The sequence below is a fragment of the Bubalus kerabau genome, chromosome 16 (genome assembly GCF_029407905.1).
Source record: "Bubalus kerabau isolate K-KA32 ecotype Philippines breed swamp buffalo chromosome 16, PCC_UOA_SB_1v2, whole genome shotgun sequence".
Classification (NCBI taxonomy): domain Eukaryota; kingdom Metazoa; phylum Chordata; class Mammalia; order Artiodactyla; family Bovidae; genus Bubalus; species Bubalus kerabau.
The window spans coordinates 64,757,179-64,773,339 of NC_073639.1; the positions used below are offsets into that span (position 1 = coordinate 64,757,179).

The window sequence follows — 16,161 nt, forward strand, 5'->3', positions numbered from 1 at the left end:
TGAACTCCGGGAGTTGGTGATGGACAGAGAGGCGTGGCGTGCTGCAATTCATGGGGTCGCAAAGAGTCGGACACGACTGAGCGATTGAACTGAACTAAACTGAACTGAACATTCACAAGTGATGCTCAGTAAATGATTCACGGTACCTGGCAGCCTGTCTTAGCCTCAGCCCATGTCTCAAAGACAGGCAAGATTCCCTAATCCTGACCCCACTCACAGGGCCAGTTAAAAGCTGAATAATAATAAAATAAAACAGAAAAGATAGCTAAAACGATTTCTGCTTAAGTACAGTTCAAACACTGCTCCAGCCAGTCAATTCCCAGCCAATGTTACGGACGAGCGCCCCCTGCCGGCCTAGCCATTACAGTGTCTTATCCAGGCGCCGCCAAACAGCCTGCGCCTGCGCAGGATGCAAGCACTGAGGCCCGCCCCTTAGAGGGTGTAACTTCCTTGGGTAGGTCTTTGGGCACGCCTACTTCCGTAGAGGCGGGCTACGTCTCCAGCACGTGACTTTGTTCCGGCTTGCCAAAGATGGCGGCGCCCACAGCGGTAGCGTGAAAGTTGGTGGTGGTAGTCGCTGCCTATTCGTGCTGAAATCAAAGCAGTGGGACAGTTCGCCATGTCGCGACTGATCGTGAAGAACCTCCCGAATGGGGTGAGTACAGAGACTGGGTTTGAGAATCTGAAATTGGGACCCAGCCAGAAGTTGGAGGTTGGGAGGGAGGTGACTGGGGATACTTGAGGGGCTTTCTCTCTCAGGCAGGGTTCCTGGATGATTGCGCAGGATTGTCGGCAGATTGATTTGACGGTTGGGAGAGACGGGTAGTGCCTCTTAAAGGTTTTACATCTGGCTCCTTGGTACCCCAAACCTCTTTCCCAGAGAGATGCTAGTCCCCACGTCGTGTCGAATGCCTTGCTTGTTCGATCACTTTTTTTTTGTTGACTTCTGACTGAATTAGACGCTGCACCTATATTCCTCTTCCATTTGGGATACTGTCTGGGAGAAAAATGGGGTGTAATAGGCTGGGTACCTGCGTTATAGTTCCCGGTTCTCGCCTTGAGGGCAGTAGGAATGAATAGTTTTAAGAAAACTGAGTGACTGTAAAAGGCTTTAAACCACTTAATTTCGTAAGTGGAAAGGGGTGGCCCAGTCATACTTGTCTCTGCCTAGAGCCCACAGAACCTGGCACTGTGGTAGGCATGCAATAAAAGCATCCCGAATAAATGAGTGAAAAAATAGCGTGTCAGATGGCTAGATGCCTTCTGCCCCAGAGGATTGTCTGTACTTATTTAACAGTGACCTTTCCTTGGGTGGAGAGGGCCCTCCACCTCTCCTGTGGCCAGTAAGTTCATTCCCCAAATACAAAATGTGCCATGTGGATGGCATGAGAGATCTGTACTCCTTAGAAAGAGTAAGAACATAAAGACATTTCTGTTTCATTTTTGTGGTTTTTTACTTTACCTTTTTTTTCTCCGTGACAAGTTGGGGATAATCACTTACCGTATGATTATTAAAATTCAGTATAAAATGAGAAGCAAAATCTTTTTTTTAAGGGTCTTTTAAATTTTTTTATATTTATTTGGCTGTGGGATCTTTAGTTGTGGCATTTGAACTCTTAGTTGTGGTATATGGGATTCAGTTCTCTGACCAGGAGCCCCTGCATTGGGAGCACAGAGTCTTAGCCACTGGCCAACCAAGCAAAGACTTTTGTTCTGTCCTGTCCTCCATCTCCAAGAGTAACCATTTTTATGACTTGGCGTCTCTTGGCAAGTTAGTTATTTCAAAATCCTTAATGTCATCATACAGTAAGCCTGCAAATTGTCAGCTCCTACTACAACTGTTTGTAACTAATTCTTTCATTTATCAGACAAGATGTGCAATAGGAAGAGATAGGCCATACTGAGAAGCAAAATGAGATGGTAGTTAGAGGGAAGAAAGGGTCACCGTGCTAAAATCCTCATTCATCAGAGCGAGACATCAAGAGATGCTGTCTAAAGCTAAGGGATGGATCAGTAATAGATGGGTTTTTTTTAAGATTTTTTAAAATTTATTTAGTTTTGACTGTGCTTGGTCTCCATTGCTGAGTGGGGGTTTTCTCTAGTTGCAGGGCAAGTGCTTCCCACTGCAGCGGCACCTCTTGTTGCAGAGCACAAGTTCTAGAACAAGGGCTCAGTAGTTGTGGTGCACAGGCTTAGTCCTTCCACAGCATGTGGGATCTTCCAGGACCAGGGATTGAACCCGTGTCCCCTGCATGTCAAGGCAGATTCTTAACCACTGGACCACCAGGGAAGCCCCCAATAATTGATATTTTTAAAGTAACCTATTTAGGGTAAATGATGAAAGAATTAAAAACAATAAATAACAGAGACTGGAAGGGAGGAATGGATGATGTAGGTTTCTTATCTTTCATAGTGGAAGTCAGCAGGTAGTCTTTGGGGGTATAAATAGGCCAGGAAAAAAAGTTGAGAGCTGACTGTTGGGACATAGAACGGTGCTTAATGAGGAGTCCTGAAAACAAGCTGTTCTTACTCCTGTCTACCATGATCAGCAAACACTGTGTAGTTTACCATATTCCGTATTTCACACATCTACTGTGACAGCATTTGTTAGATGTTTACATTGTAGCAGCTACCGTGCTGGGCTCCTGGCACAACAGGTCTCATTAACCTCCTAGCAGCCCACAGGCCTGCAGGATTCTGAGTCTTGACTTCCTCACTGATGAAGGGACTTGGTTAAGGCCACACACAGACAAGTGTTGGAGTTGGGTTAGAACTGGGCACCAGCCACAAAGCATGCTCTGCCACTGCCCTGCCTAAGGGGAGGAATCCCGGGGTCTCAGGTTCCCAGCCCATTTTGTCCCTTTGGCTCCGAGGCCTCCCAGCTCCTCCCTCACCATTCCTGTCCTGTCCTAGATGAAGGAGGAGCGTTTCCGGCAGCTCTTCACCGCCTTCGGCACACTGACGGACTGCAGCCTCAAGTTCACCAAAGATGGCAAGTTCCGCAAGTTTGGCTTCATCGGCTTCAAGTCCGAGGAAGAGGCCCAGACGGCGCGGAACCATTTTAACAAGAGTTTTATCGACACGTCCCGGATCACGGTGAGCGGGCGTGGACTTCACCCCCACCTGCCTGTCGCCAGGGATGCCCTGGCTCTTTCTCTCCACGTGCGAGACCAGTGCCTGGCCCCTTCCAGACCATGATGCCTTTGGTCTTCCTCACTGTTCTCAGATCCTCGTGCTTGTTAATCCCCTGCAGCATTTGTGGAAGCAGTTTTCCCCAGAGTCTCTGATTCCCTGTGTTGGGGGAGAGGAGCCAAAAATTTGTGTGTCTCACAAGCTCGCAGGTGATGGTGTTGCCACTGGTCCCAGAATGAGAAGCACTGGTCTACAGTATTCATCCACTGCCCCGGTCAGCACCCGCCTGTGCTGGGCGTGGTGGCAGGTGTCATCACCACGCTCTCTGTCTCTCACAGGTGGAGTTCTGCAAGTCCTTTGGGGACCCGACAAAGCCTCGAGCCTGGAGCAAGCATGCTCAGAAATCGAGCCAGTCCAAGCCACCCCCAAAAGACAAAGACGCCATCTCCACAGAACCTACGAAAGTGCGTGGACAGTCACTCCCGGCCATATCCCGGGTGTCAGCGGAGCAGTCAGCCCGAAGGCAGGGTAGTGGGAGGCAGAGGGATCTGAGAATCCCTCTTGGATGGTTCCCGAAAGCAGCCCTCCCAGGGCAGTGGGCTTCCATCTCCTTTCATCTCTGACCCTCACACCTGTGCCTTCTGTTTACAGGACGACAAGAAGAAGAAGGTCGCAGGTGAACTGGAGAAGGTGGGTCTGTCTTGGTGACCACGCAGAGGGTGGGCAGCAGAGACGGACCTTGCTGCCCGTCTCTCCTTGCCATATCTCTGTGGCTTCTTCGTTTTTCTGTCCAGTGCCACCCTCCCCAGGACCAACCCATCTGGCCCCCGGGAGCCCTCTAGAGACTGGGGGAACATGGCCTCAGAGAACGTGGTTACCCTCCAAAGAGTTAGCAAGGTTGAGCCCTCCCTGACCTACTTTGCCTGTTCTCTCCTCTTCCCGCTTCTCCGGCGCCCACAGCTGAAAGACGATAATGAGTTCCAGGAGTTCCTGTCGGTTCACCAGAAGCGGACACAGGTGGCCACTTGGGCGAACGATGCCCTGGACGCTGAGCCCTCGAAAGGGAAGAGCAAGCCAGCCAACGATTACCTGAACTTTGACTCTGACTCAGGGCAGGAGAGCGAGGAGGAGGAAGATGGGGAGAACTCGGAAGGTGAGGGTATGCCCCCGCTATAGTGTGCGCCCTGCACCTGCCCGCACCTCAGCACGAGTGACCTGGGACCCCTCCAGGCTGGACCTGGGAGATAGCAGATCAGATGCTGCCCCACAGAGGGTTGATTATCCCAACCATGGGTACGTCGGACTTGATCGATCCTGGTCTCTTATCCAGTCAGTGGATTACTCGCTCAAGAATTGATTGAGCGCCTACTGTATGCCAGGCAGTGGTTGTAGCAGTGAGCAAAAGACGAGAGTCTGCTCCCGTGGAGCTGTCGGTCTGGTGGGGAAAGAAACAGTAAAGGAATCAGACTGACTCCTTTATTCGGTATTCAGTACATGATGTGAACATGAGTGCTGCAGAGAGAAAGCAGGAAGTGGGGGGTGGGAGAGGCCCTGGAGAAGGGTGGTCCTTGAATAGAGGCGGTGAGGGATGAGCCTCTGTCCTTAGAAGGGGCTCACAGTGTAGCCGTGAGGGGCTCAGCGTGGTAAGTGCGGTGATTGAGGGGTGGAATCAACTTCGGTTGAAAGGCAAGGGAGTGAATTTAAGGTGAGTTTTATGACTGGTAAAGTCTCTGTGCAAAGCTGGGATCCAAAGGACTCAGTGGGAGTTGGGGGGACTTAGAGAGGGTGGAGGGTGAGGAGGGGCTCCAGGCAGAGGGAAAGGCGTGGCAGAGGAGTGGGAAGAGCAGGAGCCAGGGGGTGTCCACATGCTCAGGGTGGCTGCAGCAGAGAGGGCTCGTGGAGAAGCCAGTGAACTCATCAGACCCCACGAGGAGTTTGGATTTCCCCTGAAAGAGCAACTGGGGTAAAACCCGAGCTCCTTGTTAGGCCTGGGAGCCACCGGCAGGTCTGGCTCAAGGAGTAAAAATCCTCTCTAGGGTCTCAAAAAGTCGTGCAGCCTCACACTTGGCCAGTGAGAGAGGCTGGTGAGAGAGCCCTGAAATTCTCCACGTGGAGTGTGGAAACTGTCAGAACGCCGTCATTTCAGTTATTTATCCAAGGGCTTGCTGGGCACCAGGGGGGCTTGGCAGGGGCTCCTGGTCACCATGAGCTTGGCACCTAATGTGTCACACCACCACGCTGTCTGCCACCCCAGCCCTCTGGTTTGCTCACAGCCATCACCAATTCCAGCCTTTCCATCTTTCCAGAGGAGGAGGATGGCCTCAAACCCAAGGAACCCAAGGCAGCCGTGCAGAAGGAGCTGTCCGACATGGACTACCTGAGGTCCAAGGTGGTGGCGGCTGAGTCACCATCCTTGGAGGAGAGTGAAGATGAAGCTGTGAACTGTGAAGAGGGGAGTGAGTCAGAGGAAGAGCGTTCCTTTGCTGCCCCCGCCCAGCAGGACAGGGAGGCGGCCCCAGCCAAGGTGTGTGTGGATCTGTGAGGAGCCTGGGGAGGGAGACCTGGACCTCGCCTACCTTCCCTGCAGCCCCTTTGTGGGGAGTTTAATATTAAGGAAGGATAGTTCAGCAGCCTGGAGACCTGCCTTTAGCTCTCAGCCCAGCTTGCTTGCTGTATGACCCCAAGCAAGCACATCCGTCTCTGAATTTGGTTCCTTTTGCTAAGAGAGAGGCTGCCTGCCCCTCCAGAGTTGGGGGGGGGGGGGGTGTAAACAAGCTGAAAAAGGGTCTTGAATATACTATACTTAGTATTCAGTAGGAAGGTAGGCCCATGTGAGCCCACAGTCGGCAAGAGTAGATGAAATTAATTGAGCGTTGACTACATGTGAGGTTCAAAGCCAGGCATGTTGTTTTGTCACTGAATCTCATGGTAGTTGTGGGGGAATGGAGCTTCTTGTCCCATTTTACAGGTGAGGAAACTGAGGCCCAGAGAAAGGAAGTGACTTGCCCACAGGCATGGCTGGGTAGTGGTGGAAGTCAGAACCCAGATCCAGGTCTGCCAGGCTCTGGAGTCTAGATTAAAACGTGGGCACTGCCTTCCAGGACGGCCACCCCGTCTCCCACATGAGGGTTCTCTTTGCTCAGGACAGCGTCCCACGTCCTTTGGGTCTTCATTCCCTCTTCTCCTTCCTCCTCTTTCTCCTTTCTCTTCTCCCTCCTTTCCTTCTCTGCCCCCCTCATAATTGCTATCTCCTGTTCTCTTTTCCTAAAATACATACTCAAAAGAGATAGTCAAGTGTGGCTAAGTCAGAGAACTGCGTTCAACTCCAAGCTCTGACCTGGAACAGCCATGGGTCCCAAGGTGAAGTGCTTCTCCTCTGGCCTCTGACCTTCCTGTGAGATGAGGCTCAGCGAGCCCTGGTCCCTGTGTCTGATTCCCAGGGCTCGCTGAGCCTCATCTTAGATGAAGGTCAACCCCCGTGCCTGAGTGTGCACTGGAACTCAGAAGTTGCAGGCTTCAGGGATGTATCCCACAACTCACGCAGGGCAGCAGCCCACAAAAGCACATGACTCTTTCTGCAGTGATGTTAGACCTGATTGCTCATCTACTTGGGATAATTGTAAACCTTAAATTGTGCCGGAACAGCTCAGAGCAGATTTCACCAGCAAATGAGTCCAAATCAGGGCAAGTTTTATTACCCAAGGAATTAACCCCCAAATTAGGTTTTTTTCAGAGCTGTTTCAATTCTAAAATTACAGAAGACATCCCGAACCTGTAACCTCTGTAAGACTGTTTTACAGATTCAGGAGGATGGCTGTGTCTGCACAGTGCTTTGTGCGATGTCTGGCATAGAGTAAGCCCTGACTCCATGGTGGCACATGTTACCTCAGGGCTCCTTCCACTTCTCTTGCTCCTCCGTGTGGCCTGGGGCCCCTGCGAGCAGACCCCCCGTGAGCCAGGCTGTGGTTCTGGCCCTCATCTTGGGGCCACATGGAGGCTTGGCATCTCCTCTGCCAGGCCCTGGCCAGACTCCGCATCCCTGGCAGGCACGATGCTCCGGGCATTGCCCATTCGCCTAGCGGCAGGGGTTTCAGCACACTCACAGGGACGCCCAGGTCGGCTCCTCCTGCAGCCACACCTGGGAGCTCAGTGCGATCATTTCTGCTCTCTGCCATCACTCAGACCGAGAAACCCACTCAGACCGAGAAACCAGCCAGCCAGAAGGAACCCACCACCCCCCACACTGTGAAACTGCGGGGAGCCCCATTCAACGTCACAGAGGTGCGTGCCAGGAACCGGGTGAGGCAGGGAGCCCCTGGGAAGGGGGAGACAAAGCTAAGGGTGCCTGGAGCCTCTGTTGCAGTGGGAATTCGGGGCCGGTTGAGGACTTGAGCTGGAGGGAACTGGGGGCCAAAAAGGCTGAGACACAGAATCTCGGGCATTGTCAGGCTCAGAAAACAGACGGCTATACCGAGACAGAGAAAGACTGAGCTCCCTCATTGATCATCTATACTAGCGGTGGGCAAACTTATTTCTGCTAAAAATTTTTTAAAAGGGACCAGCTAGTAAATACCTAAGGCTTTGTGATCAGTCTGGTCTCTGTCACCACTATTCAACCCTGTTGTAGCAGAGGCAGCCCTAGATGACAGGTAATCCAGTAGGCATGGCTGTGTGCCAGTAAAACTTTATTTACAAAAACAGGCAGCGGGCCGCATTTGGCCTGCATCCTATAGTTTCCTGGCTCTGAATCTACACAACAGAGAACACTTTGTAAGTTTCCCTTCTTATGAAAGTAGTATAAGTTCAGTGTAGGAAGTTTTGTTAGTGTAGCTAAACAACAAAGCAAAAATGACCTATTGCTGGGATGACTGTAGAAATTGCCAACCCAACTGCCTGGAGAGAGGGGAGTGGTAACTAGAGAGGATCCTCGGATGCAGGACTAATGACCTCCAGGTCTGGTTACTATAGGCAGAAAGACGGACCTTCCCAGGCAAATTGGAGCAGGCTCTTCCAAGTCCCACATCTATATCCCATTCACTGACAACCACTAATAAATTCTGGGTGTATCTTCTTAGAGATTTTTTTTTCTTTGTATACAGACACTGACCTATGTCTTTTCTTTCTAAAATGCAGTTCTACAGCAGGAACTATTTTGAAACTTACCCCCCCATCATATTATGTCATAAATATTTCTGAATAGTGAATATTCTGCTGCAACACCATTTTTCACGTTGCATGCTCTTCTTTACTTGGCTGTGTCACGTCTTAGTTGCAGCATGAAGGCTCAGTAGTTGTGGCATGTGGGCTTAGTAGCTCTGGGGCAAGTGGGATCTTAGTTCCCTGACCAGGGAACGAACCCAAGCCCCCTGCATTGCAAGGCCAATTCTTAACCACTGGACCACCAGCGAAGTCCCCTACGTGCTATTCTTTACTCTGGATGCACTGTGTTGGATTCACTGCTGCTGCTGCTAAGTCGCTTCAGTCGTGTCTGACTCTTTGCAGCCCCTGGGACTGTAGCCCGCCATGCTCCTCTGTCCATGGGGATGCTCCAGACAAGAATACTGGGTTGTGTTGCCATGCGCTCCCCCAGGGGGTCGTCTGGACCCAGGAATCAAACCCCACATCTCATATGTCTCTTATACCCAACCCCCTAAACTGAGACATGGGTGTTGTTTCCAGTCTTCTGCTGTTTTGAATAATGATGCAGTCAGCACATTTCTTGAGATCAGAGGTCAGCAGGCTTTTCTCTATCGACATCAGTTGGTGCACATTTTAGGTTTTTGTGGGCATATGATCTCTGTTGTACTTTTCTTTTTTTCTTATAATCCTTTGAAAATGTAAAAGCCATTCTTAGCTTGTAAGCTGTGGGCAGTATTTGACCTGTGGGCTATTGTTTGCCAGTCCTGGCTTGTATTTTATACAAGCACCTGCATGTACATTATTAAGGCTTGGATACAGAAAGTCAGTCACTCTCTGGAAGCTTGGCCAGTTTATGCTCTCTTCAACAGAGTATGAGAGTGCCTGTGAACCCTGGGCATCCCTCTTTATCAGTGTAGCAGGTCAAAATGACATCTCATCTTTCTGAGTAATTTGTGGAACTCAGTAGTCATAAGAAAAAGATGGATTAATTGGCTAGATAACATTTAAAACTTCTCTAAGGCAACTTTGTACCATAAAGTCAAAAGGCAAACAGCAGGCATTTACAACACAAACAACAGACAGAACTCGTTTCTTTAACTTACAAACAGGTAAGTAGAAATCGGGAGCTATGGACGACAGAAAAGTAGAAGCGAGGATATCTTCTAAGAGAAAGAGTTCAAATAGCCCAGAAAGATGCTTGAGTTCACTGGTAATTAAAGAAATACAGACCAAATCTGTATTGAAATGGGGAACAAAAACTTTTTCTTCTCCTCACAGAAAAATGTCATGGAATTCCTGGCACCTCTGAAACCCGTGGCCATTCGAATAGTGAGAAATGCTCATGGGAACAAAACAGGTGAGGCGGGGGCTGTTTCCGGGGGGGCTGGAGAGGCAGGTGCCTGGACCGGAAGGTTGAGACAGTTGAACTGTGGCGATGCTTTGAGGGTAGTCGCTGTCCTTCCTCCTTGTGGCCCCGTCTCAGTGAATGTGACAGTCTCAGGACGGAGTCTGCCTCCTGTCCCCCGCCACGGGCATGCGGTGTGCAGCTGTGGGAGCAGGGCCCAGCCCCCGGGCCCGGGGGCTCAGTAATGACTGTGGCCTTCAGCCCAGGGGCTGGGGACCCCCGGGGACTGAAAGCAGAAAGAGGCCACGATCAGATTCAGGATGGCCCTCTGGCTGGTGAGGGGAGGGTCTGGGGCAGGGCCCGAGGAGGCGGGTAGGCTGGGCTGGAAGCTTTTGCAGTCCCCAAGGGGAGGGTCTTGTGACACAGACCAAAACCCTGGCCTTTGGCGCAAATTACGGCCCTGCCACCTGCTAGCCATGTGTCCGTGGGCACATCCCTTAACTCAGGTTCCCCAGCCCTGGACCACAGATTGGTACACGTCCATGGCCTGTTAGGAACTGCACAGCAGGAGGGCAGCAGCTGGCGAGCAAGGGAAGCTTCGTCTGTATTCACAGCCACTCCCATTGCTCAAATTACCACGTTATCACAATATAATAATGTTAGAAATAAAGTGCACGATAAATGCAGTGCGCTTGAATCATCCTGAAAGCATCCCCACTCCCAGTCTATGGAAAATTGTCTTCCACGAAACCAGTCCCTGGTGCCAGAAAGGTTGGAGACCTCTGTCTTAGCACGCCTCTAGGAAAGTGGGGAGGGGAGGCCCCTCTGCGGCTGTCGGGGTTGAGGCCCCGTGAGGTCGAAGCCTCTCGTTCTCGGAAAGACTCCTTGGAAAGGCACCTCCTTGTCTGTGCCAGTCAGAGCCACAGGCGGTCACTGTGCAGGTGGCCCCTCTGGTGCCAAGCTGGGCACAGCCCTGCCACCACAGACACTTGTCTGGAGAAGGCCAAGGAGCAGGCACTGGTCAGCGCAGGGTGAGGCTGGGAGGGAGACCAAGATCGCCTATGTTTGTGACTCCTATGGTCCAGCACTTTCATTCCAGAAAGCCAGCCACAGGGTCAGAACTCTTCCTGCAGAGGGAAATTTGCCTTGGGGAGAGGGGAGTGGAAAGAAGAATCTGTGGGATTTGCCAAAAACTGTAGGTTTCCCACCACCACTTCCTGCTGCTTCCCCCAAACACCTAGCACAGCGTGAGTGTTCCTCGTGGCGCCCACTAGTGTCTGCAGCCTGTGGACCTTACCTTTGTTGTGGTCCTTTTGCAGGGTACGTCTTTGTGGATTTCAGCAGTGAAGAGGAAGTGAGGAAGGCCCTGAAATGCAACAGGGAGTACATGGGTAAGGATGCCCGCACGGTGGCAGGGGCTCTTTCGGTCAGTTACTCCGTAAGGTCATGTCGGGGGTCTGCTGTGTGCTGCTAGGCACTGAGGATAAGGCCCCTGCCCTCCTAGGGCAGAGATCAGGCTGAGTTTCCTATAGAGGAAACTTACATCGAGAGGGGAGAGAGAGGCGGTAACCAGAGGGGCTGTGCTGTGGACAGATGCAGGCAAGGGTCGGGATTGGAGGATTTAAACAGGATCGTGTCTGCTTGGACCACGTTGAGCTGGTGACATTGGAGCAAAAGCTAGAGAAATTGAGGGAGCCAGCTCTGGCTTTGTGGGGTGGGGCCATTCCGGTACAGGGAACAGCCAGGGCGACGTCCAGACTTGGGAGGTCTCTGGACTCTCTACCAGGACGTGATCTCTGACCCCTCCCTGGTGTGGACAGGTGACTCAGATCCAGCCATCAACCCCTTGTGAGGACATGAGTTCTCTTAGAGAAGGGAGTAACCTGAGGAGTCTTGCTCGCAGGCCAGGTGATAGGATTTATTGAGTGCCTACTATGTGCGTGTAGAGGGAAGGTGGTGGTTGCAGTCTAATCAGGCACTCAGAGCGATGCAGGGACATAGCTGAGCGGCACCACCAGGGTGGGGCTGTCACCCGAGATGATTCCCAGGGCAGCGCCAGGGACCGGGCCCTGGAATCGGGAAGATGCAGCCCCGTGACCCAGGCCAGCTCCCCCAGGGCTGAAGCCGAGCTCGCAGGCCGAGTGATATTCAGGCCCGGCTTCAGCTGGGGCCGCCGCCCTGGTGAGCAGAGCCTGGCAGGTGGTGCCATCCCCAGCCGCCTTCGCCGTGGCCTCTGGAAGGCAGCAGCAGCGATGAGTCTGGAACCTGGGAGATTCCGGGCCTCCCCCCAGCCGGGCCCTAACGGCCTTCCCTTGCCCAGGTGGACGCTACATCGAAGTGTTCAGGGAAAGGAATGTCCCTGCGGCCAAGGCGCCCCTGAAGAATGGTGCCAAACCCTGGCAAGGCCGGACGCTCGGGGAGCACGAAGAGGAGGAGGACCTGGCTGACTCCGGGAGGCTCTTCGTGCGGAACCTGCCCTATACCAGCTCTGAGGAGGACCTGGAGAAGCTCTTCTCAAGATACGGTAGGGGGGTGGCCTCCGGCTTGCTGCGCGCGCCCAGGGCAAGTGGCCTGAGTCCCTGTCTGCCTAGGCTTAACCTTGGCCTGATGACGTCCCTTGCTGGTCTCAGTTTTCTCATCCATAGATTGGGCTTCATCATCTCTGAGCTGCTATCAGTCAGACAGGCTGTAGATAGAGGAGCTCGAAGTCCTAGATAGCATCACAGCCACCTTTCGTGGTCTGAACCCAGGCTCCCTTAGCTCTTGCTCATTAAAACTCAGAATTGACGGGGTTGGGTATGGTTTTCTGAGATATCCCTGGTGTCCAAACTCTGACTTTGGTCTTGGAAGCCCACTCACTGTGTGTGCAGATATGAAGTGCTCTCCAGTCTGAATTCTGCTGTCTAAATAGTCCTGCTGTTTAGTCCAGCAGCCGCCTCAGCTCCACGCTCTCACTGGTTAAAACCCCTCCCCTGACTAGTGCCCAGAATTTTCCTGCCCAGAGCTCATACCTGGCCCCGGCCCACAGAACACTGACGCCCTTCCTGCCCTTAGGTCCCCTGTCGGAGCTGCATTACCCCATCGACAGCCTGACCAAGAAGCCCAAGGGCTTTGCCTTCATCACCTTCATGTTCCCAGAGCACGCCGTGAAGGCCTACGCCGAGGTGGACGGGCAGGTGTTCCAGGTGATGGCCCATGGGCTGGCGGGCGACTGGTGGGCTCAGGCGGTGGGAGGAGGCCGTGAGTGTGTGCACATGCGCGTGTGCAGGCATGGACGTGCAAGCCAGCTTCTAGGGCCACGCACCCGATGCCCGTGAAGCCACCTTCTGATCCGAGCTGCTGGGAGGGTCCCCCCCCGAGGGCAGGGTCTGCTCAGTTCTGGTCCCTGATTTAGTGCCTAGAGGAGCGCCTGGCACATAGTAGGCCTTTAAAAAGTGTTTGTGGATTAAATGAATGTGCTCTCCAGTTTGAGAAATACCACTTGGAGGAGGAGTAAGGAAGGAAAGAGTTTTGAACCGGCATTGAAATGGCCACAGTATAGAATGTAGGAAGCTTCTCTTTCCAAGTAACGTGCTCGGTGCACGCGCCTCCCTTTTCTGTCATTCACTCATTCGTTCATGATCTGTTGATCCCCTGTGGGTACCAGGCCGGACCTGATCCTTGCCCACATGGAGTGCACATGCTCGCAGGGACAGGGTGGGGTGGAGAGCCTACAGGCGTTACTTACAAACTGCTCAGCATGCTTTTTGAGGCAGTGTCAGACCCCTGTGCTAACCTCGTGGGTGTTACGCCTGCAGCCCCTGTCTTAAGACAGAACTCTCAGCGCTGGTCCAGCCCCCGCGTGGAGAGGCCAGCGTCCCCCGGGCAGGATGTAGAAGCACCAGCCCCCTGCCTGTCCTTACCTCCTTCCTCTCGTCCCCACTCCAGGGCAGGATGCTCCACGTGTTACCATCCACCGTCAAGAAGGAGGCCAGTGAGGATGCCGACGCTCCGGGATCATCGTCCTACAAGAAGAAGAAAGAGTCCAAGGACAAAGCCAACAGCTCCAGGTCCATACCCGCCTCCGACCCGGGCTTCCCTGCCCTCGTCCCTCCTCTCCCTGCCCCCTGGGCTCCCGGCTCCTCGTGGTGACCTTAGCCCCTCATCCGTAACCTTGTTGCGCCTCAGTTTCCCCATGTGTAAGATGGGGAGAATCAGAATCAGTGGTGCCTCTCTTTCGTGGTGTTGTAAGGACCAAGTGAGTTAGTGTAAGCGAAGCACTTGGTCCCTGGAGCTGAGTGAGTGCTTGACGGACCTGAGGGGGGCGTTAATATCATCGTGGCTCTGTTGTCTGCTGGCCCTGGGGGTTTGGCCCACACCAGGTAAGACTGAGCAGGAGGAGGCTTTGGGGACTTAGGGAGGCAGGCCCAGGAGCTCCTTTCTTACAGGCTTTGCATCTGAAAAGCGCTTCTCCCATTCACCGTCCGTCTGATCTCTCTGTCCTTCCTCAGCTCTCACAACTGGAACACGCTGTTCATGGGCCCCAACGCCGTGGCCGACGCCATCGCCCAGAAGTACAGCGCCACCAAGAGTCAAGTGTTCGACCACGTGAGTGGGCGCCCCGTCTGACGTGTCCCCTGCTCTGGGCAGGGGAGGGGCGCTCTGGACCTGCTCTTGGGGAGTGGTTCTGGGCGGGAAGGCAGCAGGGCCATAAAGGGAAACAGTCCAGCTCTTCTTGCACCTTCCAGCAGAGGAGGAGATGAGGTCATTAACCAAGGTGCCCTGCATTGGGGTGATAACTTGAAGAAAGCTTCAGCCAAGTAGGGGCACAGAGTGAGAGTGAGCAGGCCGCTCAGGGGTGAGACATTCTAGCATAAATTGAACAGAGGGTGGAGCTGAGTCTGTATAGAAGCCCCGAGGTATAAATGAGCTTGACATGAGACCCTTACCTACGAGTGGAGGGGTGAACTTGGGGTCCTTGATTCACCCCGACAGACGTGGAACCCAGAACCATCAAGTCAGCGGGCATCCACGGGGAGCATCCATAGGGTCTCGCTCTATCCATGCCTCCTCCTCGGACTGTTAGGAGGTGTGACAGCTGACCTGTCGCCTGCCCAACAGCCAACAGGGCACCTTCCCTTTCCCTCCCGCAGGAGACCAAGGGCAGCGTGGCCGTGCGCGTGGCCCTGGGGGAGACCCAGCTCGTCCAGGAAGTGCGGCGTTTCCTCCTCGACAACGGGGTCTGTCTGGACTCCTTCAGCCAGGTGGGTGGCCTCGGGGGTGGGGGTCTCAACATCAAGGGACGTGGGCAAGGGTTGGAGGGTCGGGTCTGTCAAAGGCGTTGACTTTGCAACTGTCAGTTAAAGTAAGAAAGATCATTGGCTCAGACTCTTGGCCTGTCGGAGCTGGATGGTGTCTCTTGGGGGCTGATAGGCAAGAGTTTCTGCACACAGGTTGGGTGTGTGTGTGAAAGTCGCTCAGTCGTATCTGACTCTTTGCGACCTTTTGGACTATACAGTCCGTGGATTCTTTAGGCCAGAATCCTGGAGTGGATAGTAATCTTTCCTTTCTCCAGGGGTTCTTACCATCCCAGGGATCAAACCCAGGTCTCCTGCATTGCAGGCGGATTCTTTACCAGCTGAGCCACAGGGGAAGCCCAAGAATACTGGAGTGGGTAGCCTATCCCTCCTCCAGCGGATCTTCTTGACCCAGGAATCAAACCAGGGTCTCCTGTATCGCAAGGTGGATTCTTTACCAACTGAGTTATCAGGGAGGCCCTTACACAGGCTGCGGGGGATCCCTAGGCATCCTTCATCCCGTCTCTCCTCTGCCCCGCTAGCGCCTTACCAGGAGCGCCTGTGGTGTGTTTGGCGGCTGAGACCTTTCTCGAGCCACGTAGGGAGAGGGCCCTCCACGTGCTTCTGCCCCACTACGTAGAGGTTCTTAGGTGTCTGGACAGTGAAGTCTTTGAGGGCCTGTTGAAATACGTGACATCAGCACCACCACCCCACCCCCACCCCCCCCACACACACACTTCATTTTACAGACTAGGAACCTGAGGTCCGGGGGCAGAGATGGGAGGACCAGAAGGTCAGACGGTGAGTCTGTTGTAGGAGCCTAGACTCAGTCTCAGGGCTTTACACCCCCAATTTGCAGTTTCCTCAACTTCACCAAACCTTAGAGTTTCACCGTAAAAGAATGGTTCAGGTGGAAGGACAGGTAGCTAGTAAAAGGATAATTAAATGGTTGGATGGTAAGTGGGTGCATAGAAAGTGGGAATGATGGGTAGGGGCATCTCGTGGGTGAGTGGATGGATGAATTCAGAAAGTGTGCTAGTATGTAATGTTCACTAGGGCTCCCCAAAGCACTCTTCTACGTTTATGTGCTTTATTAATTCTTTCACCCTCATTACAACCCCAGAGAGGCAGCACCATGTGCTCCCATTGTACAGAAGGGCCCACAATCACAGATTCACTCATCTTGGGTCACAGTGGAGCTGGATTTGAATGCAGGCCCGAGAGTCCATGCCTCTTAACAGTGCGCTCTGTGACCTGAGTTACACTTAA

At 53.1% G+C, this 16,161-nt stretch overlaps 1 protein-coding gene across 5 annotated transcripts in view; it reads left to right on the forward strand.

Moving 5' to 3' along the window:
- The first annotated feature begins 483 nt into the window (after window positions 1-483).
- The window catches only part of RBM19 (RNA binding motif protein 19), a 121,411-nt gene continuing 105,733 nt past the window's right edge, over window positions 484-16,161 (forward strand). For 2 of the 5 annotated variants that reach the window (XM_055549498.1, XM_055549500.1), the window contains exons 1-14: window positions 485-655; window positions 2,914-3,096; window positions 3,471-3,596; window positions 3,784-3,822; window positions 4,093-4,285; window positions 5,439-5,656; window positions 7,315-7,413; window positions 9,550-9,628; window positions 10,936-11,007; window positions 11,937-12,140; window positions 12,671-12,801; window positions 13,544-13,665; window positions 14,107-14,203; window positions 14,749-14,859. In XM_055549498.1, coding sequence (XP_055405473.1) covers window positions 620-655; window positions 2,914-3,096; window positions 3,471-3,596; window positions 3,784-3,822; window positions 4,093-4,285; window positions 5,439-5,656; window positions 7,315-7,413; window positions 9,550-9,628; window positions 10,936-11,007; window positions 11,937-12,140; window positions 12,671-12,801; window positions 13,544-13,665; window positions 14,107-14,203; window positions 14,749-14,859 — 1,710 coding nt within the window. In that variant the 5' untranslated portion in view covers window positions 485-619. Of the gene's footprint in view, window positions 656-2,913; window positions 3,097-3,470; window positions 3,597-3,783; window positions 3,823-4,092; window positions 4,286-5,438; window positions 5,657-7,314; window positions 7,414-9,549; window positions 9,629-10,935; window positions 11,008-11,936; window positions 12,141-12,670; window positions 12,802-13,543; window positions 13,666-14,106; window positions 14,204-14,748; window positions 14,860-16,161 lie in introns of all 5 variants that reach the window. The other 3 variants (XM_055549499.1, XM_055549501.1, XM_055549502.1) reach the window with 3 other exon arrangements.